This window comes from Bombus vancouverensis, chromosome 14 (genome assembly GCF_051014615.1).
Source record: "Bombus vancouverensis nearcticus chromosome 14, iyBomVanc1_principal, whole genome shotgun sequence".
In the NCBI taxonomy this organism is placed as follows: domain Eukaryota; kingdom Metazoa; phylum Arthropoda; class Insecta; order Hymenoptera; family Apidae; genus Bombus; species Bombus vancouverensis.
Window position 1 is genome coordinate 11451782 of NC_134924.1, and position 24930 is coordinate 11476711.

The 24930-nt window shown below is 38.6% G+C and overlaps 1 protein-coding gene across 1 annotated transcript in view; it reads right to left on the reverse strand.

The window, feature by feature from the left end:
- LOC117153951 (cell adhesion molecule DSCAM) overlaps positions 1–5467 on the reverse strand; it is a 166180-nt gene extending 160713 nt beyond the window's left edge. Inside the window, exon 1 of the mRNA XM_076624249.1 lies at positions 3205–5467. Coding sequence (XP_076480364.1) covers positions 3205–3313 — 109 coding nt within the window. The 5' untranslated portion in view covers positions 3314–5467. The remainder of the gene's footprint in view (positions 1–3204) is intronic.
- Positions 5468–24930: the final 19463 nt, after the last annotated feature.

A 24930-nucleotide genomic window follows, 5' to 3' on the forward strand; every position in this document is an offset into this window, starting at 1 on the left:
AATTTCCCTATGAGAGAAACGCGACCGCGAACCTGTCAGCAATTTCTGAGAAACGTTTTCTTAGTCTTCGTCATCTTGGAGGCTTGACGTGGAACGCAGGAATTTACGCATATTCGTACACACGGATTGCATAAAGTGCATTTATATCTATCCTCGACTTGTCATTATCCATAGAGAATGGAGATTAAATCAATCAAAGAACAGCTTGGCTATTTTTTACTCTCACGCAGAACACGCAATGAGAAATTTATTTCAATGGAAAATAGATACTATAAATGTTTCTCAATGGCACGCAATATCGTTTTGCAACGCGGTGAATCTTGCTTTTACATGGCTGAACGTTTATGTTAAAATTCTACGTGTGATTTTTCGTTTTCGCTGAGTAAATATTACAAAGGCAGAGCTTGTACCCCGATGGTCTCTTGAAAGCAATAATATCGCGATTCTGATGGAAAGAAATCGATTTAAATCAGGAATTTTTCCTCTTAAAAATGGAAACATTTATTCTAAATAATTACGAGGAAGTAATAATTATATATTTATTGAATTGTTTGGAAGGATCGATTTTTAGATAAACGAGGAGCTACGTATATTGCAAACAAATAAGACGTCTTCTTCTTTTACAATTTTTCTGTTATTTCTTGTACGATATATTCTGAATTATTTGCAATTAATGCTTTGATCGATGGAAGGTAGCTTTTTAAAGGGCGTCTTTCAACTTATGGCCAAAGTTCTCGTCTTTAGAAAGAGGAAAAGACTTCTTGAAACATCGCGCATTTTATATATCGTCGTTTCAGTGAGTCCTTTTCCTTTTTGAAAGAACACAATGTATTCGATTTCCTTCGTCTTCGAAATATTACAATTTCCATAAAAATTAACCAAATACGATAAAACTTGTCTGAAAGATACGTGAATTTTCGTTTGTTTCGAAGTATTTGAGATATCGCTTATATAACTTTGCAGACAAGCCGATATACGAACTTGCAATTAAAATTTTAACGAGATATACGAACAGTAAAAGTATTTGGCGTTGTAGTTGTACAATAGTTGCAAGCTTATCGAAATACAATATTCGATACACTGCAAGTATGTGTAGCTATGTAGAAAAAAGAACGGTAGGAAAAATTTTGCGGATGCAGTTATTGCTTTTTCGATGCAAACAAGGTTGAACGTTAAGAAAATGTATCTTCATTGTTTTCCATTACGTTTCATTTAAAAGAAGGAATTTCATAGCATAATTAACGTCGATGTTCCTAAAATACCAACTGTTGAGGAAACTTTCAAGCTCCACAGACGGTGGCTTGCATTAACTACATAAATTATGCTCCTTTCGATGCCTGACATAACTCGATAATCAATATTGACTTCTGAATTAAGATTTCGTACGGTAACTTTGACGTAAGTATAATTCCGCAGGGATATCAGAATTTATCAGTGAAGGGAAGTTTATAATAACTGATATTCTAATAGAATATTATTAAAACGGAATATTAAATCGTAATATCTACTTTAATTATTTTGATGATATATTCGGCTTATAAAAATATTTTGTTCCAACTATACAACAATGTTAGCTTTAACATTTTAGAAGATCTCACTTTTTAACTTTTATGCGAGTTATACAAATTACACACGAAATATTAATTTTCGAAAAATTTAGAAACGATAGAAACGAAATTGGTGAATTTGAAAATCAAGCGATAAATTATCTCGTGGAGAAAGACAGATGCTATAAATATCGTTGCCAAGAAAACTTTTCCGCAAAGAGATTGACTTAAGACGATGATTCCTAGCCGATGGCCCGCAGGCCTCCGGAAGACCGCGAGATCCAAGTTATTATAATTTATTATTCGAATAAAAAATACTTTATACGCATATTTATTTATAATAATTCTTCTCTTCAAATTTGAAGGTTGCCGATGACCAGTTGTTGAGTGTTTTAAATATACATATTTGCCACATTGCGGATTCAAGTCTTGAGCCAAGTCTTGAGGTTACGCGGCAACGGAAAAGCTTGAGAATCGTTAGTCCGACATAAAGAAAAACTTAAAATTGAAACCAACATCGCAGGAACAAAATATTTCAAGCATATTTTCTTCGATAAGTCCAAAAACAACTGTCTAGTTTATACTTTTTTAATTTCGATATTTCGATGGCCATACTCTGTTAAACTTATCGATCATTAAAAATACAACGAAATACGTGTACATACATATACATGCTTGAAATAAAATCTGCAGAGTAATACAATTTCTCAAGCGTGAAAGCTAAAGCGCAAAATGTCTGCTCGCTGAAATGTCGAAACAAAAACAAAAGTGAACGGATGTTCATCTTTTTTATAACATGACTTCACTTTGAATAGCTATACGTGTGCTGTGTATACGCACGTATACTTTAATTTCTCTCGTTGCCCTTTGATCTTTCAAATTTCTCTTACAAACGTAATTAATTGATTCTCATACGACGTAATTCGAAAGCAAGGTGCTTAACTTATACCACAGTCCGGATAATACGTATCTTTTCCTTCGTCCGTTTCTTTTGTAATTTGGTTTCCAACTGCACAGTTAGTGTAACAATCGAATCGTTGCCTCTATGTATTTCTTTTTGCTTTGCTTAATGGTAATTCCTATAAGGTGTCCCTTCATTCAACGTAGAATGCAACAAGCTAAGTACGTATTCCTTATACGAATACTCAATGAGTTTACCCATTGAAGACCAAAGTTGTATGAACGTAACGTTTCACTCGTAATTCCTTTGTAGTGAACTTGTATCGTTCAATTCTATAAAATTCATATCCTATTTATGAAAAGGAATTTCGAGAATTCGTTCGATATTTTCTTCGTTACTAGATTCTACGAGTTTATGAAAGAAGAAATTGAAGTATTCTATCCAGCTATGATAAACTATATTTTTCGAATGTTAAAAATTCGTTTTCGACCTTCGTCCTGTGCAACGGGCTTCTATAATACACGTTTTGTAACTTGACAAAACGATAACTTGCTTCGATAACGTTGCCTGAAACTTTGCCTATTATTTCGATACTTGAACCATGACGAGCTAAACACGAGACTTTTTTGTCCTCGTATTTGGCTTCGTACTTGGTCAAAAGTTGCCAAAAAATTTCGAGTAACGGAGACAAAGGCGTTGATTATCTTCCAGCGTGGTGGGATCAGATATAAATAATAATAACTGTGTACAACTTACTTGGCTTATCCAGATCAGATATCTCCAGCTGCGAGCACACCGTGGCAATCCCCAACACGAACACCGTGGTCGTAGTCGCGACACTCCACCGGCACCTCCACCACCACATTTTGTCTCCTTTTCGCGCACTCTTGGCACACACACCGTCGAACCAACACCCCGACCGACCTAGCCGCCCCCGCGCTCGCCGCCTTTTCAGCGGTTACCTAGTCTCACGATCGTCGTGAACCGGCACTAATTGCAGCTGCTGTTGCTGCTGCCGCGACCGGTGCAGTCGGTGTTCTCCTTCTTGTTGCCGATGTTGCCGCCACTGCTGCATTGCGCCGCCGTCGTCGACATCCTCTCGACGCCTTTCTGTCCTCCTCGACTCCTCGCTACACCCTCGACGATCACCACTTTTGTCACTCGATCGGAGATTTCAACTGTGATCAATGATTTCGTCGTCGACCATTTAATCGACGTACAACACACTACGAACCAAAGCTTCCCTCTGCTATCCCCGAGAGTCTTTTCTTCCCCGAGTCTTTCTTCCAACGACTCGACGAACCAATTGATCTTGTAACCTTCCCTTCGAGTACTCGTTCCAATTACGGTGGCGAGATCACCTTCCAAGGGAGTCTCAATTAATCCACTTGTAAGATAGTAACTGAACGAGAGGTGTTCGAACGTTGTGATGGTTTCTCGCGCGATTGTTAGCCAAGAAGTTTCCAGCAACTTTCTAACTGGTACTAAGTTCGTTGGATATCAGGCTGGGATAGCTGCGTCGCAGAGTTGGCAGATTCTTCTTGAGAAAATTCGTTAGAAAATGTGTGCGGTCGGATTTCGATGGCAGTTAGAAGCGTTAGGTGAAACTTTGTGTCCTTCGATGTATTCACCGTAAAACGTGAACCATGTTAAATATTAATGCGACGTCGGGCTAAGTAATAAAATCTCCGCAAGATTCGAAACTTGTACGCACTTCCGAGAGACGCGAGTATCGCTTCGAGTTTGTCGAATTACGGTCTAAGTTCAAGATCGATGTACGTGTACACGCTATTGACGTTAGATCTTCGATCGTCCAGCTTGATGTATAAATTCAATCGTGAATTCGAGGAAATTGAAATTCGGCAGTAGTATTACGCACTGTGCGTAAAAATCGTGAAAAAGGCGGCAGTGTGATCTGTAGCGAAGCGCGTCAAGTATGAGACTGAAGGAACGCGTTTGACTCCTTCTAACGTCCCTGAGAAATCGTACCGTGCTTGCACAAAACCATCCACGTCCGATAGACTTCGATAGACTGTCTTGTCCTCGAATCGTAGCGTGGGTGGAACTACGTCGAGCTTCTGGATATTTCTCGTATCGAATACGCAATGTTATTGCGAAGAGAAAGCAGCAAAAGTGCAGAACGACGATCACGAGTTCGTTCAAAATTCAAAGTTCGAATTGCCAGTTTCGCGAGAATTGGTCGACTTCGAAACGGGTCGCACTGAACCGCAAGTAACGCTCCGGACACGAGTCTAGTTTACTGCACCACTAGCTCCGAATGAACTCGTCGGTTTGCCCCTATCTCACGGCTCGTTACTCGCGTCGCTACTCGAGGGGCGCGTACACGGAAGGACATTCGCACAGCAGAGGCATCCACCCGGGATTCGTGCGGTCCTCGTAATTAAATCCCTGCGTATCGATATTAATCAGTCAACGAAATTGAGTCCGCGAACGTTACTAAGTTAATTACTCGGTCACCCGGCGACCACGAGTATCGCGATCAGATTTATGAACCCGACTCTCCGCAAATTATTCCTCCAAACACGAAACTTCGTTTCTAATTTTATTTTATTTGATTTTCTTCTCTCCACTTTCTCTTTTGTCTCGTACAGCGAATCAGATCTAAATGAATTTCCAGACTAACTGTATTTCGCATTTACCGCAGCGTAAACACGTGTGTAAGTCTTCTTAACGATTGTTGCAGGAAGTCAGGCACCGTCGGCAAATTGTCTTCCGTACACAATACCATCACATTGTCCAACATATTCACTATGATCGATCATTTACATTTTTAAAAGGAAAAGACAAGATGCTTCGTGTCAGTCTGTCTTCGCCATCGGTCTTGTCGGACGGGTCATCGATCGAGCGAGACAGATGAGAAACGTGACGGCACGCAGAAGCCGAGATCACGTTGTCTCGGCACGATTTTAATTCATAGATCACACAATGCCACTGTGATCGTACTCGAATACGAGTTTACAAGAAATGCCCCACGTGATAGAACCACGTCGAGTCCTGACCCGTGGCGGCTCGGTACTGAAACCATTGAATAGCGTGAAGGACCACCGCAAGCCGGTTCGGCTGCCTTCGCGGCTACTCGGTCGACTTCGGGCACGCTCGCGTTTCACGTTTCTGTCTCGCTCGTCAATCCGTCCTCGTCTCGGCTGGCGCTACGTCCATCTTTGCTTTTCTCTCTCGGTTTCCTACGGTCCGTTCGGTCGGACCGGGTCTTCTTCTCGCCTCTTCCACGCGCGTTCTCCACCACGCACTACGCGTTGAGATCATTATGATTTAGTGGCGGCGGGGCTAATGAGCCGCCATCGTCGTAATCGCCGCAGTACAGGGCATGCAATATCTTCGAAGGATCGACAAGGTGACGCGAATTCGCGCCGGCTGAACGACAGCTTGTATATATGGAATTTGAACGGTGTTCTCGTTGGTTTTTAATAAAGCTGGTAATATACCGTTGCCGCGAGAACGTCTTCGAGAGCCGTGTTCCGACTAAATCATTTTCGAGACAGGTTTTTATTAGTAAAGGAACTAACGCCGAACGCGAGGTGTTGAAATTCTTGAAAATTGCCGCGTTATATAAGATCCGGGGCGAGCCGACCTCTTCGCTTATTCCACTCTAAACGCTTGCGAAATTAATATGTTTTATAGGTCGATGACGACCGTAATTCTCTCATCTCGCAATATCACGCGAATTGGTTAATATTCATGGTGTTTTAGGGTCAGATTGCTTTGGAAAATCTTCGACAAATCAGATTTTCTCCCATAAAATATTTATGCCGGCATACCGAGAAATACGGTTATGAGGATTTCAGGTGTTTTATCTGCGTTGCTTGTGTTTGAAATTTCTCTCGGAATACAAGATTTTTATTTATTAACTCCTTCGAGATTCCGACTGTATAAAATATCTATATGCGTCCTATCGGATCTTTCCTCGTAATTGATTTTAAAAATCACGCGACTGCCACTCAATTTCTAATTTATTCAGATCGATCGATAAATCTTGTTACGACCTAGTACTACTATTCGTGTTTGTCTTTATAAACATGGAGTAGAGAATTATTAGTTTCCATTAATCTCTGTCAGTCTGCGCCAAGTCATTGTAAAGGCAAGATATTGTGCAGTGATGATACAGTGATATGACCCTTAGTTTCATTGTCAGTGATAATACAAATTCGCCATTATTTACACGTTTGTGCTTCTTCGCTACTTCTGTATCCACCTGTATCTCTATACAAATTGTTTTTCGTTCCTTGACGACTGTTATTTCGAAATATGTACCTAACCGTATAGCTTTACTACTTTCTTATCACTTGCTCTTTTTATGTAACGATTAATCATCGTACTTTGAAGAAATTCCATTTACGATATACATCGATATGGATATTGTGTCACGCCTCTTTTGTAAAAGTCTTCGAATTCTTCGTCAGAACGAAAGCTTGTTGCATCTTTTACGATCTCGAAATCATTTAATCTTTCACGACTGAACAAGTTGTCGAAAGCTCGAAAAAGTCCCAAAGTTATTAAATTTGGAGTATTTGGAGTTTTTTAAAGGTATTTAATTTGGAACAATTAAGAAACATCTTTAATTTAGTACGTGTTAAATAGATATTAGCGATACAATGAACTCAAGCGTAAGACTCTACGCCTAGTGAAATTCGTACTTGCTAAATTTACTGGATAGGCACTTCACTCGTTTACGTTCTATAAAGGCGCTGCTCCTCTTTCTAAAATTCTCATTCATCATACAGTACTTTCCTGTAAAAAGACTCAGCCTCGTATAGATATGCGTTCCTGCACGTGCACGTGCCACTACCACCCAGGAGCTTCACTGTCTACTCGCATTCTTCAAATTCATAGCTTTTATGTATTGCACATAGTTCCTAAAATTCTTCCATTCTTGAAATATATTAAATAATTAAATGATAAATCGTTGAATAAATTAATTGCCTATATGTATCGTATCGTAAGACATACATAATGCGAAGAATTTTTAGAAACATACGAATGCAAGCAGTACGTGGAAATTTGCAAAAACTCACAGGGACAATGGAATAAACACGTATTTACATTTACACGTATTTAAATACACACGTAAGCAACTTATTAATGTGACTCATAAAATAGAAGCCTATAATCTATAACTTGTACTTTTTCAATTTACTAGTACTATTAATTAATTAATCAATTTTTGTACAAGAGGATCCTACTCAATGGCCTTTGAATCAACGTTCATAAAAGCTTCCATTATCGACTTTTGGTATCGAAACTGATTCAATCTTGAATACGGTATGTGAATTAAAAGAAAGGAAACTTTCATTCGGAGGAATTTTGATTTGACCCAGACTTTCTACAACTTGACTGCGATCATAACGCATATTAAACGTATTAACTAACTTTGTGACTGTGTGTATAATCGTTACAAAGTACCTTTCATAAAATGGCTACGTTTCTAGGTATATGATACTCGTCCTTGTGAACAGTGGTTACTTTAAGAGTTTCAATTCAAAATTATTTCACGCCAACAAACGAGCTCCTAATTTTATAACTCCGTGATAAGCATTATCGGTGAGAATCAGTTCGAAAGTTAATGCGTTCGATACAGAAAATACGTTTCACCAGCGTGGCCGATGGTAACTTTAAATGCTCCGTTTACAGATTTAAGCGCGGCCAAGTCGGAACGAGGTTAATGAGCATCACGAAACATATGTTTCGATTGGAACACTGAAGGGTTCAGAGGGGGTAGGACGCTTATTTGCGTCATAAACATGTTCATGAAAACTGATAGTTCGTGCATAGGTGGTGCACGCGCGAGATAACACCCCTCGAAACTTCATGACTACGAGAACTCTCTGCGATCACGATAAATTCCGGCTTTCGTGTTTCCGTCGCTATCGGGAATCGCCTGCAAATCACTTCCTAATCCTCATCGAGTAGGTATCTGTGAAGGTATCTTTCCCAAATCCCCTTTGAACGTTTGAGAACATTCCCGGCTTAGTTATGTGTATCGTTGTTTTCCTACCGTTCGCGATCTGTAACGCTAGGTAGGGTGAAATTTTTCTTTCTTGGGAATTCACGTGAAACCATTTCATTGCTCTTTGATAACATTATCGAACGATTAAATGAGTATGCGTATAGTGCGTTTTGCAGATGAATTATGAACATTGAGAAAGATGCTTTACTTCTATAGATAGAATAATAAAATCAGATATTACGTACACGTTAATTGGAAGGTATTTTGTTAGAATTAAAAAGATACGGTAGATATAAATTCTGGTTTGGACATTAAGAGATGAAAAGAGGATATCTGAACTGAAGAGCTGTCATATGAAAAAAAAAATTAGGTGTTAGAGCGGAGCAAATTAGGTAGGAATTTTCTCCTTGCTTATTTTTGTGTTAATCGTCACTGATGATTATTGCGGTCATTAGCGAGAAGTATTAATACTGTAAAATAGCACCTGAAATACTGCCTTGAACACTTTCTCACTTTCTTAATAGTACAAGTTGTAATTATCCGAGCATTATGTCCTCACTGCTCAAAAAGCAGACTTATAAAAACAAAAATTTCAAGAATAGATACATACAGGCCTAGTATTGTATACAAGATATTTCAAGCTACGTATATAAACTCAAATTATATATATATATATATATGTGTGTGATTTTGAATGAATCGATAAAACGATATAAAAATATTTCCTTCGAACATTTTTGTATATTTTTTTTTTTTTACAATTAAAGAGAAATAATATATATAATTAAAAAAGGGTAATAATATTAATTAGAACATAATAAATCAACAAGAATACCTAGATATATATAGCAAAATCCATCATAGGATTTTAAGGACTTAAAACGACGTTATGATTTACGATTAATTAAGTAATGACCTATCGAAAGAAGATTTATAGTTCAGTTTGCTAGTAGTGGAACAAATTGAACTGCGATATGCCTGTAACTGTCTAAAACGAACCAGCCTCGATTAAGGTTTTATTGTAAGCATCGCACCTTAACCCTGAGGTTAAGTGAATATATCCCCGAGACATTTATCTCGAGAACAGGTTTTAATCTTTGAAAGACATGAACAAATCATCGTAATTTTAAATCGTATCGCAACTTTGTACGTTCATGATTAAAATGGTATTATCCATGAAAGCATTTCTTGCATGACAAATGGATAAACGACGAGTTTAATATCACGTATATAATTTTTATAAGTCTAATTACAACAATTTCAGTTTTTCATCGGTGCATAGACAACCGTAGTCTACAAATAACTTCATCCACAACAGAAAACATATTTTCAATCTCTTATTGCGTTTATTTTCATTTCCGTCACTTTATCCGAACTTTCATTTTAATCTTGTTTCTATGGGTTGTTTCTTCCTAACGACCGAGTCCCTGATAATGTGATAATGCTTTCTCGTATCGCGTGTATCGTATGCATCGTTAATTTAAGCGCATATCAGAATCAGAGAAATCTCGAACGACTTTAAATCTCAGTCACTGCAGTGAAAACTAATCGTGTGGCTCGCACGCTATCGAATTTAACGTACTTTTTAAAAAGTCTCGATGCCTGGCGAGATCGAATTGTAATCAGAGACTACGATCGATGTGTGCCCGTGAGCAGATCAACGTGTCAGGATCAACAATAATTTATCTACATCGAGATAGCTGTACTGTGAGCGCGTTCTCTCACTTGCGTTTTTAATTTGCGAACTGAGGCCGGTGTTCAGTTTCAATTTCCCTTCAAATTGGAAAATTGTTTTCTCCTTGCTGGCGAGAAGCGGAGAATTACCGTGAGTCACAAAATTATTGGCAACGACAGGGATAGAAAAATGAAAAATGGAAAATAAAAAGATCATACCGGCAAGCTTTTACATCTTTTATTCGTTTGAAAACTGTTTCAAATAGAATTTGGATTGTCGAAAATATAAAATATAACACTGATTATATTTATAATTATATTAATTATTACGGCGTGAAAAAATTATAGTTGAATTATCGAGACGATCTCTGAAACTATAAACGATGGATTTAAATCCTCTAAAAGGTAAATTGAAGCAAAATACTACGAAGATTTCAAATATTTTTTATTTATGTAAAAATACGTATTCAAAGCAGAAAGACATCTGGACAACAAAAATTAATTTCATTACGTTCGAAATTCACAGAATAAGTTCCGATTGTTTTTACAGTAAAAAAAAAAAGAAAAAAACAGAGACAATAAAAGAAGAAGATGTGAAAGGAAAAAGTTATCGAAAGTTTGATCTTTCCTTCGATGCTTCCACTCGAAATTTTCTTACAATACTAAATCGAATACCAAAATTGTTTGCACACGAAGGATACAACTTCTCGAGAAACATCTCATGCGACAAAAATAAACTTAATCCTATGTTATCAAGCAACCAATTCAGATATGGAATAAATATTACGTATTTGAAAGTACAAAACGAACATGAGAATCGTGCTTTAAAAAAACGTTTACTGGTGAGAAGATATTAATCGAGAAAACGGTGTACCATAACGACCATAACCGATAACGTTGATCCATTACCTAACAGGTTTAAGAGAACTTGTTGATGGATTATCCTGCTAACCATTACTAATTTATTTTATTATGCAGAACTCACAAGTTGCAGTGCCGCCAAAAATCAATTTATCATAAGCATTAGAACGTTTGTATATCCTACGTTAATTCATAGATTATACTACGATGTATTAGGTATTCAAAAAGCAAAGAGGAGAAGATTAGAAGAGGGAAATAGAAAGCCGAAAGAAGACTAAATTACTATAATTAAATGAAAACAAATCATTCCTGTCGCAACGAATAGGAAATTGTTAACTGTGCACTGTATTTACATTGCAAGACTACAAAATTTCGTCGAAACTATTTCGCAAAATTAAAAAATTTTATTTCATATTTTCTGGACAATAAAGAGAAGAATTTTTACGCGTAAAATTATTTATCAGTTTTATAATAGAAATTTCCATGACCAAAATGTATTATCACGTTGTTCAAGCGTTATTTTATGTATCTTACACATAATGAAAGTGCGATTCGTCAATGTTTTACCAGATTATATCCAATCGCTGTATCGGTGAGTAAGCAAAATGTTTTAAATTGTTGGAAACGTACACTCGTTGTCATAAGTTCACCCGATTGATATTGAGACTTATGCAAAGATAGACAAACATTATAGAAGTTTTAGATAAGTAAAACTATACATTACAACACTACATTTTACGATCGTTGCTTCAATCAATTCGCATTATTCAATTTTCTATCGTAATTCCGAATTTCAATTGAGAATTTAAATAAACTGCTTTTAAATAAATGTATCTAATCCGTACGAAACTTTTCGTTCGAACTATGACTCGTAATTAATGTTGCTCGCGTTTCTCTTGCGAATCTTACAAAGTTTTTACGTGATTATCTTACACGAATACAAATCATGATCGGTTGTATGAAACGAAACAGTGTCCCGATACTTATGAACGGGATTGTAGAAACTCACATACGCCAGTAACGTGTCCCGACTTTAGCTATGATTATGTACTTACCAATGGTTCATTAATCTTGCAAAGGCGAGGTAGTTTCGTTATGCTACTGATTGACAATGATTATTCATTATGTAGAATCCATTAGCTTTCCTACCAAGTTTTAATCCTTGGATTAAACTCACTACAATACACGAACACATTAATCAATGTTATTTCATTACTATATAATAGTCAAAGATTAATGTCATTGCAGGAAATTTGAAATACCGTGTATTTTCCTAAGGAAGGAAAAGAAAATACGCCGTGGAAGTTTCCAGAAAAATTGCCGCTTCAGACTATTGCTAGATTCTCCATGCGTTTGATAATTATTTGAAATAAGACACATCTCACTGATCACACAGTACGTGTTCTATCATATACGTAATATAATATAAGATCTGTTTATAAAATAATGTACAAATTCTTTGAAATTTAGAAAATGTCCGGATGACAGAAGTACTAGTGTAAAGGAAGACATGATTTAAGAGTTTGAAAAATTCTTGCCGTACTCGTGTAAAAAACTTTGATTCGAAGAAACATATTTCTTCAGACATGAAAAATTTCTTAATCTTATGCTTGGTATTCATACGTTGCTAATGGAGCAACTAATCGCGACATGATACACGAAGATTAACGTCGCTATTAAAAAAATAAAAGATATTCAAAGAAGACCTCCCCATTTTCTGTTCCCTAGTTCCCGAACTTAATATCCTATGAATATGCATTACTTAGGTGGCACCAAGCTATAAAATCATGACAAATTCCCTTTTCCAAATGATCATAAATATATCTTCATTAAGGAATTCGGAGATTAAGAATCCTAATGTAGAATACGTATACTATGTGAAATATTCTGCAGTATAATTAGCTTAGGCTAGTGATTCATGTATAATAATTTTAAAAATATACGGAGATACGGTCGTACGTTTGGAAACTCTGCGTTCGTACAATAAGAATATGATTAATTATCCATTTTTAATGAATATGTGAAATAATTGAATTTGTAATACGATCCGATTATATTCCCTTTAAACCAGCAAAAATCTATATCATATGAAAATAATTATCAGAGTATATAGGTATACTTCATACCAATCCTTAAAATTATGAATAAAGGGATAGAATGAGAAAAGTAAAAAATAGAAAAAGCATTATAATGTGTATAAAGCAAATACAAGGGGCATAATTAAATACCTTGTATGTTATTTGTTCTTAAAAATAAGAAAGAGATCTATCCTAAATGATACTAATAAACGCAATATTAATTCTGCTTAATATTATATGGATCATATAGTATTAAGCAAGTTACACTGATGTATTCCAAAATTGAAAACTAGAGGAAAGAGATAATACTAGGAGTGTCATTTTATGAAGCATACGTTGGAATTTTAATTTCTAAAAGTCGTTCTTATTAACAATTGGACGTTAATTGTATACATACTTGTGGTAATGAAGTTGGGGATTAAAAAGAAGGTGGAATCGATCGGTTTGACTTCTGAAACGCCCACATAGGATCTAGCACGCAATTCGAAGAAGTAAAATTATTCGTACGACGATCGCATAATGGCACTAAAATTAACAACCCGAAAGTTCTCGAAAGTCTTCTATTTATCTGCAAAGATAAACATGTTCGAACAATCTAAAAATCCCACACACGAAGCTTTTTCTCTCTTCGTACGACCGTAATCTTCTTTCGAAACTGGCAAAGCATAAAGCATGCCTACACAAACAATCCGCGTAACGTACCGATTCAGTGGGGAAAGCATTAAAAAGTCGTTAAAAGCAGCCATGTTTCAGATTATCGGGGATAAAGCCACTTGAACGCGGATTCGAAAGACTCGGATGCGCTGGTAATCGGTGACCACCATTCAAAACCTGCTGCTGGTGAATTGGTCAGAGTGTGTCTGGTACTAGTCCAGACCGCGTGCCAGATCAACGATATTTTACATCGAGCACAGAACCCGCTTTCATGGCATTCCCAGAGGATTGGAACCTGACACCACGTCATACATCATGGTACACCGTCGAACACCCAGGCTGTTAACCCGAAGCACAAGTTGGATACGATGTTGTATCGCAGGTTTTCCTGGTCTGATCTTCAACTTGTCGAATAAACTATGAAACCTGTCAGTCACATCCTTTCCTCGTTTACGAATTATCTCGTTCGTTTATCTCGTGAACGAATTATCGTCTTCATCGATGGTCTTTATCGAGGTGTCTGCGATCAAGCAACAGTGCTACTATGATTAATTGATGTTTCAACTCTTATTCTTATTTTGCATATATAGGTTTCTGGTTGTACTGAAGGTTGTACTGAAAACTTGGGAAATTTAGATGTAGCTGCCTGTAACAAGAAATATTCGATATACGAATCCCCTATATGGATCATCGAGTAAACTGAATTCTCAATAGAATTATAAAATATCATTCTTCAAGATTAAGATATTCAATATCAACGATTAGGATGCTTTTTTCACTAGCTAATTAACGATCGCCATTCGACATTAAAACCATACTTTTCTCTCACATCTACGAACTAGATTTACACAAAGATATCCACCTGAATAATGTCTTCTGTTTCTTCTTGTACTACTTACAGCACTGAATCACAAAGCATAATTCCTTTTTCTGCCGGCAAATAAGAGAATGTTTGTTCAAAGAACCCACCTTTATTCAACTTCCACGTACTGAGACAAAACAACCCTTCCGATTCGAACGTGCTTATACGTTATGTTAAGCTCTTAACGAGAGCTTAATTCGCGTCAGCCAGGTAAGGCGTCGCCAGCATTGTCGTCGTTATGATCGAAATCGATCAGATAAATGGAATACGTTGGTCCGTGAGTTTGTTCCAGTCGAATGGGAGGGGTACTACGTTAAGTGGAGGGTGAGAAATACTAGATGGTCCGTAACAGTTAACGTTGGAGCAGAATGGTCAGGATGTAATGTAAAAGTGGGTGGAAGAGGACCGCGTAGAAATTTATGTTGGTGTTTACGCGGAGTGGTGTTACCGGTGAAGCTCAGAAGGAGAATAGTTATTACGATTACCGTGCCGAACACCGAGTTTCCATCCGGAAAACAAAAGATTTTACCTCTATCCCGTTTCTTCTTGATTTCTACGTGTACATATTGTTAAGGCTGATGCTGTTCGTGCAACTAGGTATTTAGCAAACAAATCAATCCTATTTTCCAAGTACTAGGGAACCCAAAGTACTTAGCAGCAATAATGACAGCGAGTTAGTACAAAGTTTTAAGTTTTGTCGCTTCATCAAATTCAAAGTTTTCAAAGCTGAAGGGATTACCGCGATAAGGAGATAGATTTACTTTCTAGTAATCTGAGTAAATTCGACGAAAACCAACTGGATACCGATCAAGAACAAATCATTTTTTTCAATTCGTTATAAATTCATAGCTATATCTGATATTCGTAGTAACAAGCTTTTTTGCATTACGTATGAAACCTTGAGAATCAAATCTGCACCTCCCTTTTTATTTTCCAAAGAAATTCCATGTTTAAGCACGATTTAAATCTGCCTTCTCATTGCTGCAAATCCTTCGACTGGCGAAAGATTTGTAAAAATCCATAAGTTTCGTAACGGATCAAGAATGCAATATTGTAACAATTTTTGAAATGTTTACGAAAGCGACGAAAACAAACATGGAATTCTTAAGTTATTTCTTTATAAAACGCGAGAAGTTGCGACTTGTTAAGTTTCTTTTCTATAATTTTCATTTGTTTTTTACCGTATACTCTCTCGCCCGCTGTCCTCCATTTCCTCGGTTTTCTTCCCTTCGTGACTTCATTTCATTCTTTTTGTTTTTCATCCACTAACGGCGCCATGAGACGCAGAAGTTCCCGGCAAGAAAAAATCTCGAGAGATTGCAGGCCATACGGCAAATCTAACGTATAATTCGCAATGCAAAAATAGACAGGCCCATATACTCTATTTATAATGTTAACATAATTTATGCGCTGTCTCTCGCGGAAGCACGAGCCACTAATGGGCGATGCATTAATCCCGCTCCCGTATAAAAATCGCTTCAAGCGCAGGAAAATTATTCAGGATAGTCGTCCTAGCAAACTTGATTACGTTCAAACCCGTTCAATTAGACGTATAAGATATTTCGTTCTTTCGTTCCGTTTTGCGCGGACGCGTGCATTCGTACGAAACAAATTCTGATTTCTAACAAACTGTATTTTCATCATAGTCGTGTACATAAACGGCGAACTGATGCATCGATACTGTACTGACGTGTTATTGACCATTCAGTCGAGTCTTGGTGATAAAGAGTGTGCGAAACATCTAAAGGAAGATTTCGTTGGATCTTGTTCATGTTTGTTTTTCGACGAGAATGAGACCCGTGGCAAAAGATCTGACGGGAGAATAAAAAAAAAAAAACAGTTTTCGATTGCCGCGGTTGAAAAACGTGTTCGAGCAACGATAATGGACGACAAGGACAACGCGTGCTACGAATGTTAGGGGCGTTCGCGCAAACCGTTCGCATCTGCATTGCACCTGCACCACTGTCATGGGAACCCATGGACGGGCCACGTATTATGCAGATGACTCGCGATTCAAGAAACGTAAGCGACGCACGGTCCTTTTGTTTGCGTCTCTCTGATTGGCGCGCAATGCAGCCAAAAAGGAGACGCAGATCAGGACACGATCGACCATTGTGTACAACGTACAATAACAAGTTCCGATACGTGGATGCAGTCCCAGTTGCTGGAAATTATATCATTTTTTATCGAATGGAAACATCTACGCGTGAATTCGCGCCGCGAACTCGTGTAACCGAGCATATTACGTATCGAAGCAGTGGCTCGTACGCTTCGATAAATTCGAGCTATGCGTTCTCGCGACAAAAGCTCCTTTGAGAAACGCGTTTCGGTGGTAAAGCCGCAAATTTCTCGTTACGAGCTCGAGGACGAACGAATTGGAAAAATTATTCGCCGAAAACGTTAATAATTTCTTGATAATCATTCAGGTTCGTCTAATTTTTCGAAAGCGACTGCCGAAGCGTCCTGTTTTGAGACCAAGTTTTCAGGACAGAAAAAAATAAAAAAAAAAAAAATACATAAAAAAGCTCCGCTCCCAAAACTAAAAGATTTCAGAAGTATTATAAAGCATCGGTGACGCACGAAGTCCTATTATTGCCGGAATCACCTATATGCGGTGATTACCTTTACAGCGCGTTGCTCGACTTTCGTATTGAAACGAGCACATATGTAAGTCGACGGTATCTTATCGACGATGTATACGTTCATAATGAAAGCTCGAATCGCGAACCAGAAGACGACGAAACGACTGTGTGTGGCCGTTTTAAGAATAGGAGAGCTCGCGATACATGTACCTGTAAAGTAGACAACATCCGCTGGATCAACATAATAAAGGCAAGAAGAGTTGCGTTGAAAGAAGCACGAGTGGAAATAGAGTAGAAAAAGGGTAGAGACAAGAGAAGGAACCTTTCGCTGAGAATTTGCTGCGGATACGGAGTTCACCGGTTGCTTCTAGGCCCCGCTTCTCTCGAGGCTTTCCTCTTAACGAGAAACGACTTGTCCTCGTTACCACGCTCAGAAAACACAGATCAAGGGAAAGGAAAGGGAGAAAGATGTTTCTTTTGAACCGAAGGATTCACAGAGCCCCAGGGAGAATTAGTCTCGTATAATGCGATGCCTTGCGAACATCGCTGCTGCCACCGCTCTGTCGCATTCAATTTTACAAACGAAAAAGACTTGGAATCAACGATTGACGTATAAATAAAAAAGCAGGTTAGCTAGGTCAAGAGTAACGCATACCATTAAATTCAAATTCATCTAATTCTTCCTTATACATACTCTTGCTATATCCTCGTAGAAGACTGAAGTACCGCAATGTTGAGGTTGACTGATAGAATAATAGAAAAATATATTGAAATAAGTATAGGTACAAGTATAAGACAGATAGTGTATGTGTAGTGTATGCTGACTCTTTCGGTGTTACAATACAATAGAAAGTAATAGGGAGCACGTTCATACATTTATAACAAAGGACGTTACTAAAAAGTTAACCTTGGTGTGTAGCTCTAGCTGAAGGCTACGAGAAACAGCAATAGAAATCTTCTTATAGCTCTTTTGTTTCTAGACATTGTAACCCAAAACAACATTTATATTCAAGGGCACGATAATACGGACCTCCCCTTGTTTTGAATTTTTGCTTCACTAAATTCTTCTCTCTTCGCAACAGCGGTCTCCGGGTCACGGATATACAAAAATAAGGATGTAGAGTTTTTCTTGAAGTAATTACTTCAACACGTAATAAACATTTTTTTTAAATAAATAATATTTATCGCGTACTTGTACCAGCTCATCTACTATATCGTGTTCTTTCCTTTTTTTTCTCTATCAATGATTCTCGGATTGAAGACTTTAAAGATCGCGCGAATGAAACAGAGATTTAAGGGCGAATTTAAAAAGGAATTTAAAAAGAAAGCATTGAGAAATATTAATGCCAGAAATGAATGTTACAAGGAGAATGCGCTTTCTGTTTGCTTTCTCGGGCATTTTCGATCTCGAACAAATGTAATGCAGAATAATACAGATACGAAAGTGTTGAAACTTCTTAACGACAGTAATCTACCATCTTCCCTCTCAGAGAATTATTTGCTCCGTTGCAAGGTGCAAGGTAAGAAGATTAAAACAATTGAATCTTGTAAATGTTCACTAATTATAGTAATAGCTTATGATGTTTGTTACATGAATTGTTAAAGATAATCTGTAAATTCCTTACTATACATAATTTCTTTACTATACAAAAATTAACTATAAGTAATTTCCTTGAGAACATTACTTTCTCTGTGAATTACGAATATACATGAACACGAAAATACAGCGTAGAACGAAAATAACAGTTCACTGATGGAGCATATCTGTCGTTATCCTAGCAATAGTTCGTACTATGTTATTTGTGCCTGAACGGTATTATTCGCGACAAGAAAAAGATAAATTTGCTCGATTCGTATTCAATGAAGGTTCGAATGATTGAGGAATCACGTACAGCTACGTGCCCAGGCGTCAAAATGTTAACATTTGATGAATATGCCAATTGCGTTTAGCCAAGTGCTATGTATGCGCGAAAATATTACGGTATGATTATATTAACAACGCGATAACTCTGAATATCGTAAAAAGAAAGAAGTAAATTCGTAATTCAGTTGCCACGCGTCTTATATATGTATCTACGAGTACACCGCCACTCAAAAGTTTGAGATTACTCATTCGATGAATAGGATGCTCGAATTTTTTAAGCACCAGATGCACATGCCCATGATATATGCGGGCATAAGTTGGATTCAGTTTAGCGAATTATTTTCGCGTGATTATTATCGCATACGTATTACTTCATTTCTATTATCGTTTATTTCTCATTTTAGCATGAACATTAGGTTTCATTCATATCGTAATTCATTTGCATCGTAAATATCGTCATACGAGAATTAAGTCGTTTTGATTATTAAATCAAATCGTGTTCGATTTACTTGTATACAAGGGATGAATCCTTTTGCCTTGTACCACGATTTGCGGTGCACCCTGTGTAGTAAAAGTATCAACATTTTGATCGAATTGCACCAGATGTCCAAACACTTATGCGCGATAGTGTATATCATATTTTTCCGCTATAGTGTTCAATTATTGTGGAAGTTTCTTGCCAGTGAAGGATCGCGAACGCAAAAAAGAAGGGAGGGAGAGGGCGGGGGGAATAACGAAGGAAGAAGATGGCTGGAAAAATAGAAAGGTCGTAGCCGAAGAAAAAGGATAGCGAATCAGAGGACACTCGCCTGAAAACCGGAAAAGTTTGACCGAGTCGCGACGTGATACGGGGCACGATAGTGCAACACATGAGTTACACCTGCTGGAGGCGCAAAACTCGGAACGAGAGGAATAAACCGACCGGCGGAGAAATGAGTTTGGAAAGAAGAGGATGCGGTTGGTTATTAAAAAGCGGCGGTACTAAAATCGTCCATCTCGTTACGTAAGCGTGACGCAACACACGTTTCGAGTATAATTTCACAAGGTTTTCTTCTCGCCAGCTTGCGATCCATGCAACCGCGGCGCGGCGCGGCGGCCGTTTTAAAAAGCAAGGCGGCCAGCGAGATTTTTACGAGCAGAATACTAAATGAACGGTTCGCTGAAATTCCATGTTTATACGAAATTCTTCCTGGGATCAGTTTCGTGCACGCAACGAACATTCGCACCGAACTCGATGGAAACACCAGTGACATATCGCACTGAATTTTAAGTGGTAATTGATACACAGCATTACGCGAAAACCCGTACATTTTCATTTCTCGGTATGTACATATATTGATTTTACTACGATCGGTAAATTTTTACAGTTATATATTCTTTTATATCGTAGCATTTTTATTATATCGTAATAGCATCGTTTCTAGCGTTTTATGCGATTAAACTAAACTGTACGATATATATATATGGAGTACAAATAAAAATCAAATAACAACTCACGATCCACTTATATCAATCGGGAAGTAATTATGGTAATTTCCGTAATTAAAGACCGTAAAAATATGATACAACCTATTATTTACCACCTTCGCTGTCGCTATCGGAAAGTTATCCACGCATAACACGCGTAATTTTCTCGTTCAGCTAAACGATTGTCATTGCAATTTTCTAAAATATACCGCCTTACCATGTTGTGTGAATCACCCATGATATCTCGCCATCGATACTAATTGGTAGAAATTGCGGTACATACAAACCTGTCCCGAAAAAGACGCGAAACAGATTTAATTTCAGAATACGCTATATCAACGACAATCTCGGTGCTCTCCGAGCAGCGTAACGTAATCTCTCCGCGCACTCACCTCAGAGTACACGGTAAATCTAGTCAGAACGTATTCATCCCAGCCTCCCTTGAATGACGATAATCTCCGGCCGGGATCTAAATCACCCCTTGTATTCCGCGCATTATCGCCATCGAGTCTTTTCTTATTTAATCCCCGACACGTCGATCAATCTCGAGGCATAGCGGTACCATCCTCATTCACGCTCGCGCGCTCGCACGCATCTCTGCGTCCTTGTACGCTCGTGTTGGTAGCTACACATATCGACGGGCGTTATACATCGCGATTCGACGCTCTCGCAACATCGTTACACCATGCATCAGATAAAAGCGTAATTAAAGGGTTGGCGCATTTATGAGGCCGCCATGTTGCCTCATGATGATGCTCTAGCTATACGCAAGTGTAAGTGGTGAAGACCTTTTAGAGAGAGCGAGAAAGAGACAGAGGCAAAGTATGGTTTTCAGGGGGGAGGGGAACCGATACAGGTGGCAAAGGGTGGAATGGAAGGCAAAGGGACGTGTGCAGGCAAATGGTAGTCGGCAAATTGTAAAACGTGACGCAGATTACGCGCAATAGCTGCACCGGTCGTAATAATAAATTATCATCGGCAGGGCTCGACGCTAAACACTACTGGTTTCGGGGCAACCGAACGGGCTTGCAAATTCGTCGGTGATTCGGTGCTGCATACCATGCCCGCATAAAACGTGCAACCTGGAAACGTTGAAACGTGTCGCGCGCTTGCTTCTCGTCCCTTTCACCTCACCGAACCTTCGACCCCCTCTGCGCCTCTACCCTTCCGGACCGAGTTCCGCGCAAAACGCTAAAAGAACGAGGGCGGATTTAATGCCGGTCTGATTGCCGTTGCGCGCCGTATCGCGGCACCAGCATACTTTATTTCTTGTAATCCTCCCCGCTCGCTACGAATTTCGCTATGGAAAGGTCGTCGTAATGTTTATTACGTACGACGCTTTGTTAGTTCGGAATTGCACTGGCATTTATCATGGCTGGAATGGCAGCTGGTAGAACGGGGAGGGAAGTCGAGGAGAAGTCGAATTAGAGGCTGTGAAAATTTGAAAACATTATTAGGACGTTGATAAATGTTACGCCGCGTAGAAAATTCTTTAACTCGGTCTCGGTATTATTGCGGCAGCACCCGGCCAGCGCCGGCTACGAAAAAGCTGATTCCCGACGCTGCAGCGATTTTCTCCTTTCTTTATGGGCAAACTGGCTGTGTGACGCGATATGCAAATAGGATCTAGCTGACACGGGATAGTTTCGGTCAGCGTACACTCCTCAAGTGTAGAACGAGTTTAATTGACACTTGCTGTGCCTGATAATAATACACCTACGCGATTAAACGATCGTTAACGGTCGAATTCGTAACTGGAACAGTCGTGAAACCTGGACGTCGAAACCTGGACGTCAAGTTTCGCAGGTTATGACGATAACTGTAGCGTAATAGAAGGGTAGCCGTGGCGCGCCGCGGGTATTTGCCCAAACATTGAACAACGCGTGCAAATAACCAATGCAGCGCGATACGTCAAAGTGCCCCGCGAGTTATAAATTCCAATTTCGAGCACGACAAAACAGGCCGCGCGCCATTTGTAGATTGAATTGCTGATATTAACGAAAAATTCATTAAACACGTGGGATTTATAGATTATATACCTACGCCGCATTAATAGAACACACGCGTCCTCTGAATTTTCCCTTTTGAAATTTTAGCGAGATAAAGGCCTTCTCGAACTACCTATTTCCGATTGTTTAATCTTTATTGTCAGGGAACATCTGATCGTAAATATCGTTATTTAATGGTAGACCGACTGGACCGTATCGATCGCTATAAAGGATTTATCGACCTTTATAAAACAGATCTTACGCCGTTGTTATTTCAGCCAAGTGAATATCGATGTTTAAAAACTCAGTATGGCCAACTGGAAAGCACGAATTTTATAAAATCCTTCGCGAGCACGAAGTTGATGTAGCTTTTCGAAATAACAGAGAGAAGGAATTCAGATCGCGTTAAATCCTATTCATCCGTTTTTTCCCTTTAATTATACCTTTTAGCATTTCGATTTCCAACGGACCACTAAATTTATACAGAAAGAATTTTTACATAGATTTAATATTTTAGACATGAAAGACCATTTATGTCAAGCATTCGACGTACGCGTATACACATTTACACCGTGAACTTTATCGTCTAAACTTAATAGAACAAGATCGCTAATGCAGAAGATCGGTCGGGCATCTTGCTGACGGCAACCGTATATAATCGTCTCTCCGAGATTTTAAGCCCTGAGTCACGTTCCTTAATTGTTTTAGCGCAATCAGTTACAGTTCGTTGACTGGTAATTACACGGGGCGCTCTCATCCGGAACGCCACGATTACCGAAACTCACAACCCTTTTTACCAAGAAAACCGTTCCCTCTTTTCCGCTGCTCTAAGAAACGGTGACATTCGTTTCAACGAACCTGGCGGCAGATCGCTGTGCCGTGATGAGTAAACATCCATTATCCAAGCGGAATCGAAGAGAGAGAAACGTCGAGGGGAGAAGAGAAGCGCTCGGACCCTGACGATTTGACCATTTCAAAGGGAAGAGAAATCGATCTTGGTGACCTTTGGCCAACTCCTCGAGGAAAAAGCTGAACGTCGACCCCCGTGACTGGTTGCTTTCTCTACAGATATCTGGAAAAGATATTACGATCTCTCGATTGAGCCCGATTGACCTTTTCACGAGACACTCTATTCGTTCGGGATTAAGAGGTAGGAATGATTTAAGGTTAATTTCCAACGGATTACTGTTCGCCTCGCCCTTTTTTCCCCTTTTCGTCAGACCCTTTTTCTCCGAATGTCTGTCTAGATATTTGCTTGCGAAGAAATATTGCGTTGATATCTTGGAAGAATAGTCAGGAGACACGACGGTATGCCGGATTTGTTGTAATATTAAATTTTTAATAAGCGTTCGCCATTGTTGAGGTATATTTCCTAACGAGGAGGTGATTCCTTTTAAAAAGGTATGGACGTACACGAGCTGACGAATTTTGTCAGGGATTTCGTTCTACGAACAACTCGTTATATAACTCTGCTCTGTAGTTAATGAAACAATACCTGGATACTCAATAATATATTATAATAGAATATCAACGCTTTTCCTAATTCGTTCGTTTGCAACGTAACGTGTAAGAGTCGTAAAAAGTAAGAATGTTTAATAATTGGAAATTAATTAGCGATCTAAATTATCCGAGACCCGCGTTATTTGCTTCACCAAGCGTAGTGTTCTTTTAAACAAACAAATATTTTAAAGAAATAGTAAAGAGCGTAAACAATAAATACTGCACGTATTACGCGCTATATACCAAGTATCAGCTTTGCGTTAAGCGATTTGTATTCCGATTGACCATTGACTATGATATTTATATTCATGGCACATACGTGCTTGCGTACATTATGTGCAATCAATTACACACAGATCTTCGAATTTTCATGTCTCAACCTCGTTCCTCTTTCAACTAACGAGAAGGTTTTAGAACAACGTGTCTTAAAAAACTTTAGCACACATCCTTAGATTTCCCATTTGCTTATTAATGACGATTCTTTCGTATCTTAAGTTTAGAAATTAACGATCAATAAAGAAACAGCTAACACGATACAACGAACGCGGTACAATTAAACGTTACAAACCCCTATTTTTTATCCCTATCGCAGAATTTTACTTTCAATTAACCCTACAACTACCCTTCGAACAAAAATCTCATATACACACGTATACACAGCCTGATATCAACAAAAGTTTCATGCACAAGCCATTACACGCAAGCGACAGTGGACAAGCGATAAAGTTGCAAAGATCACGCTCCTCGAGGATGTGAGGGAAGGCGGAGCCTTATTTGGGATTTACGAGCGAGGCTAGTTAACCGAGATACACGAATCGGAAGTCCATCGCCGGAAGTTTCTCGGAGGCGACACTATCGGCACGTAGCCGTGTCCAGTATCTAACCAAAGTAAAAGGAAGCTGGCATCCAACCGTGGCGAAGGGTTGGGAGGTTGAAACGGCGGTGCAACGGGTTAAAAGCTGAGTGCTC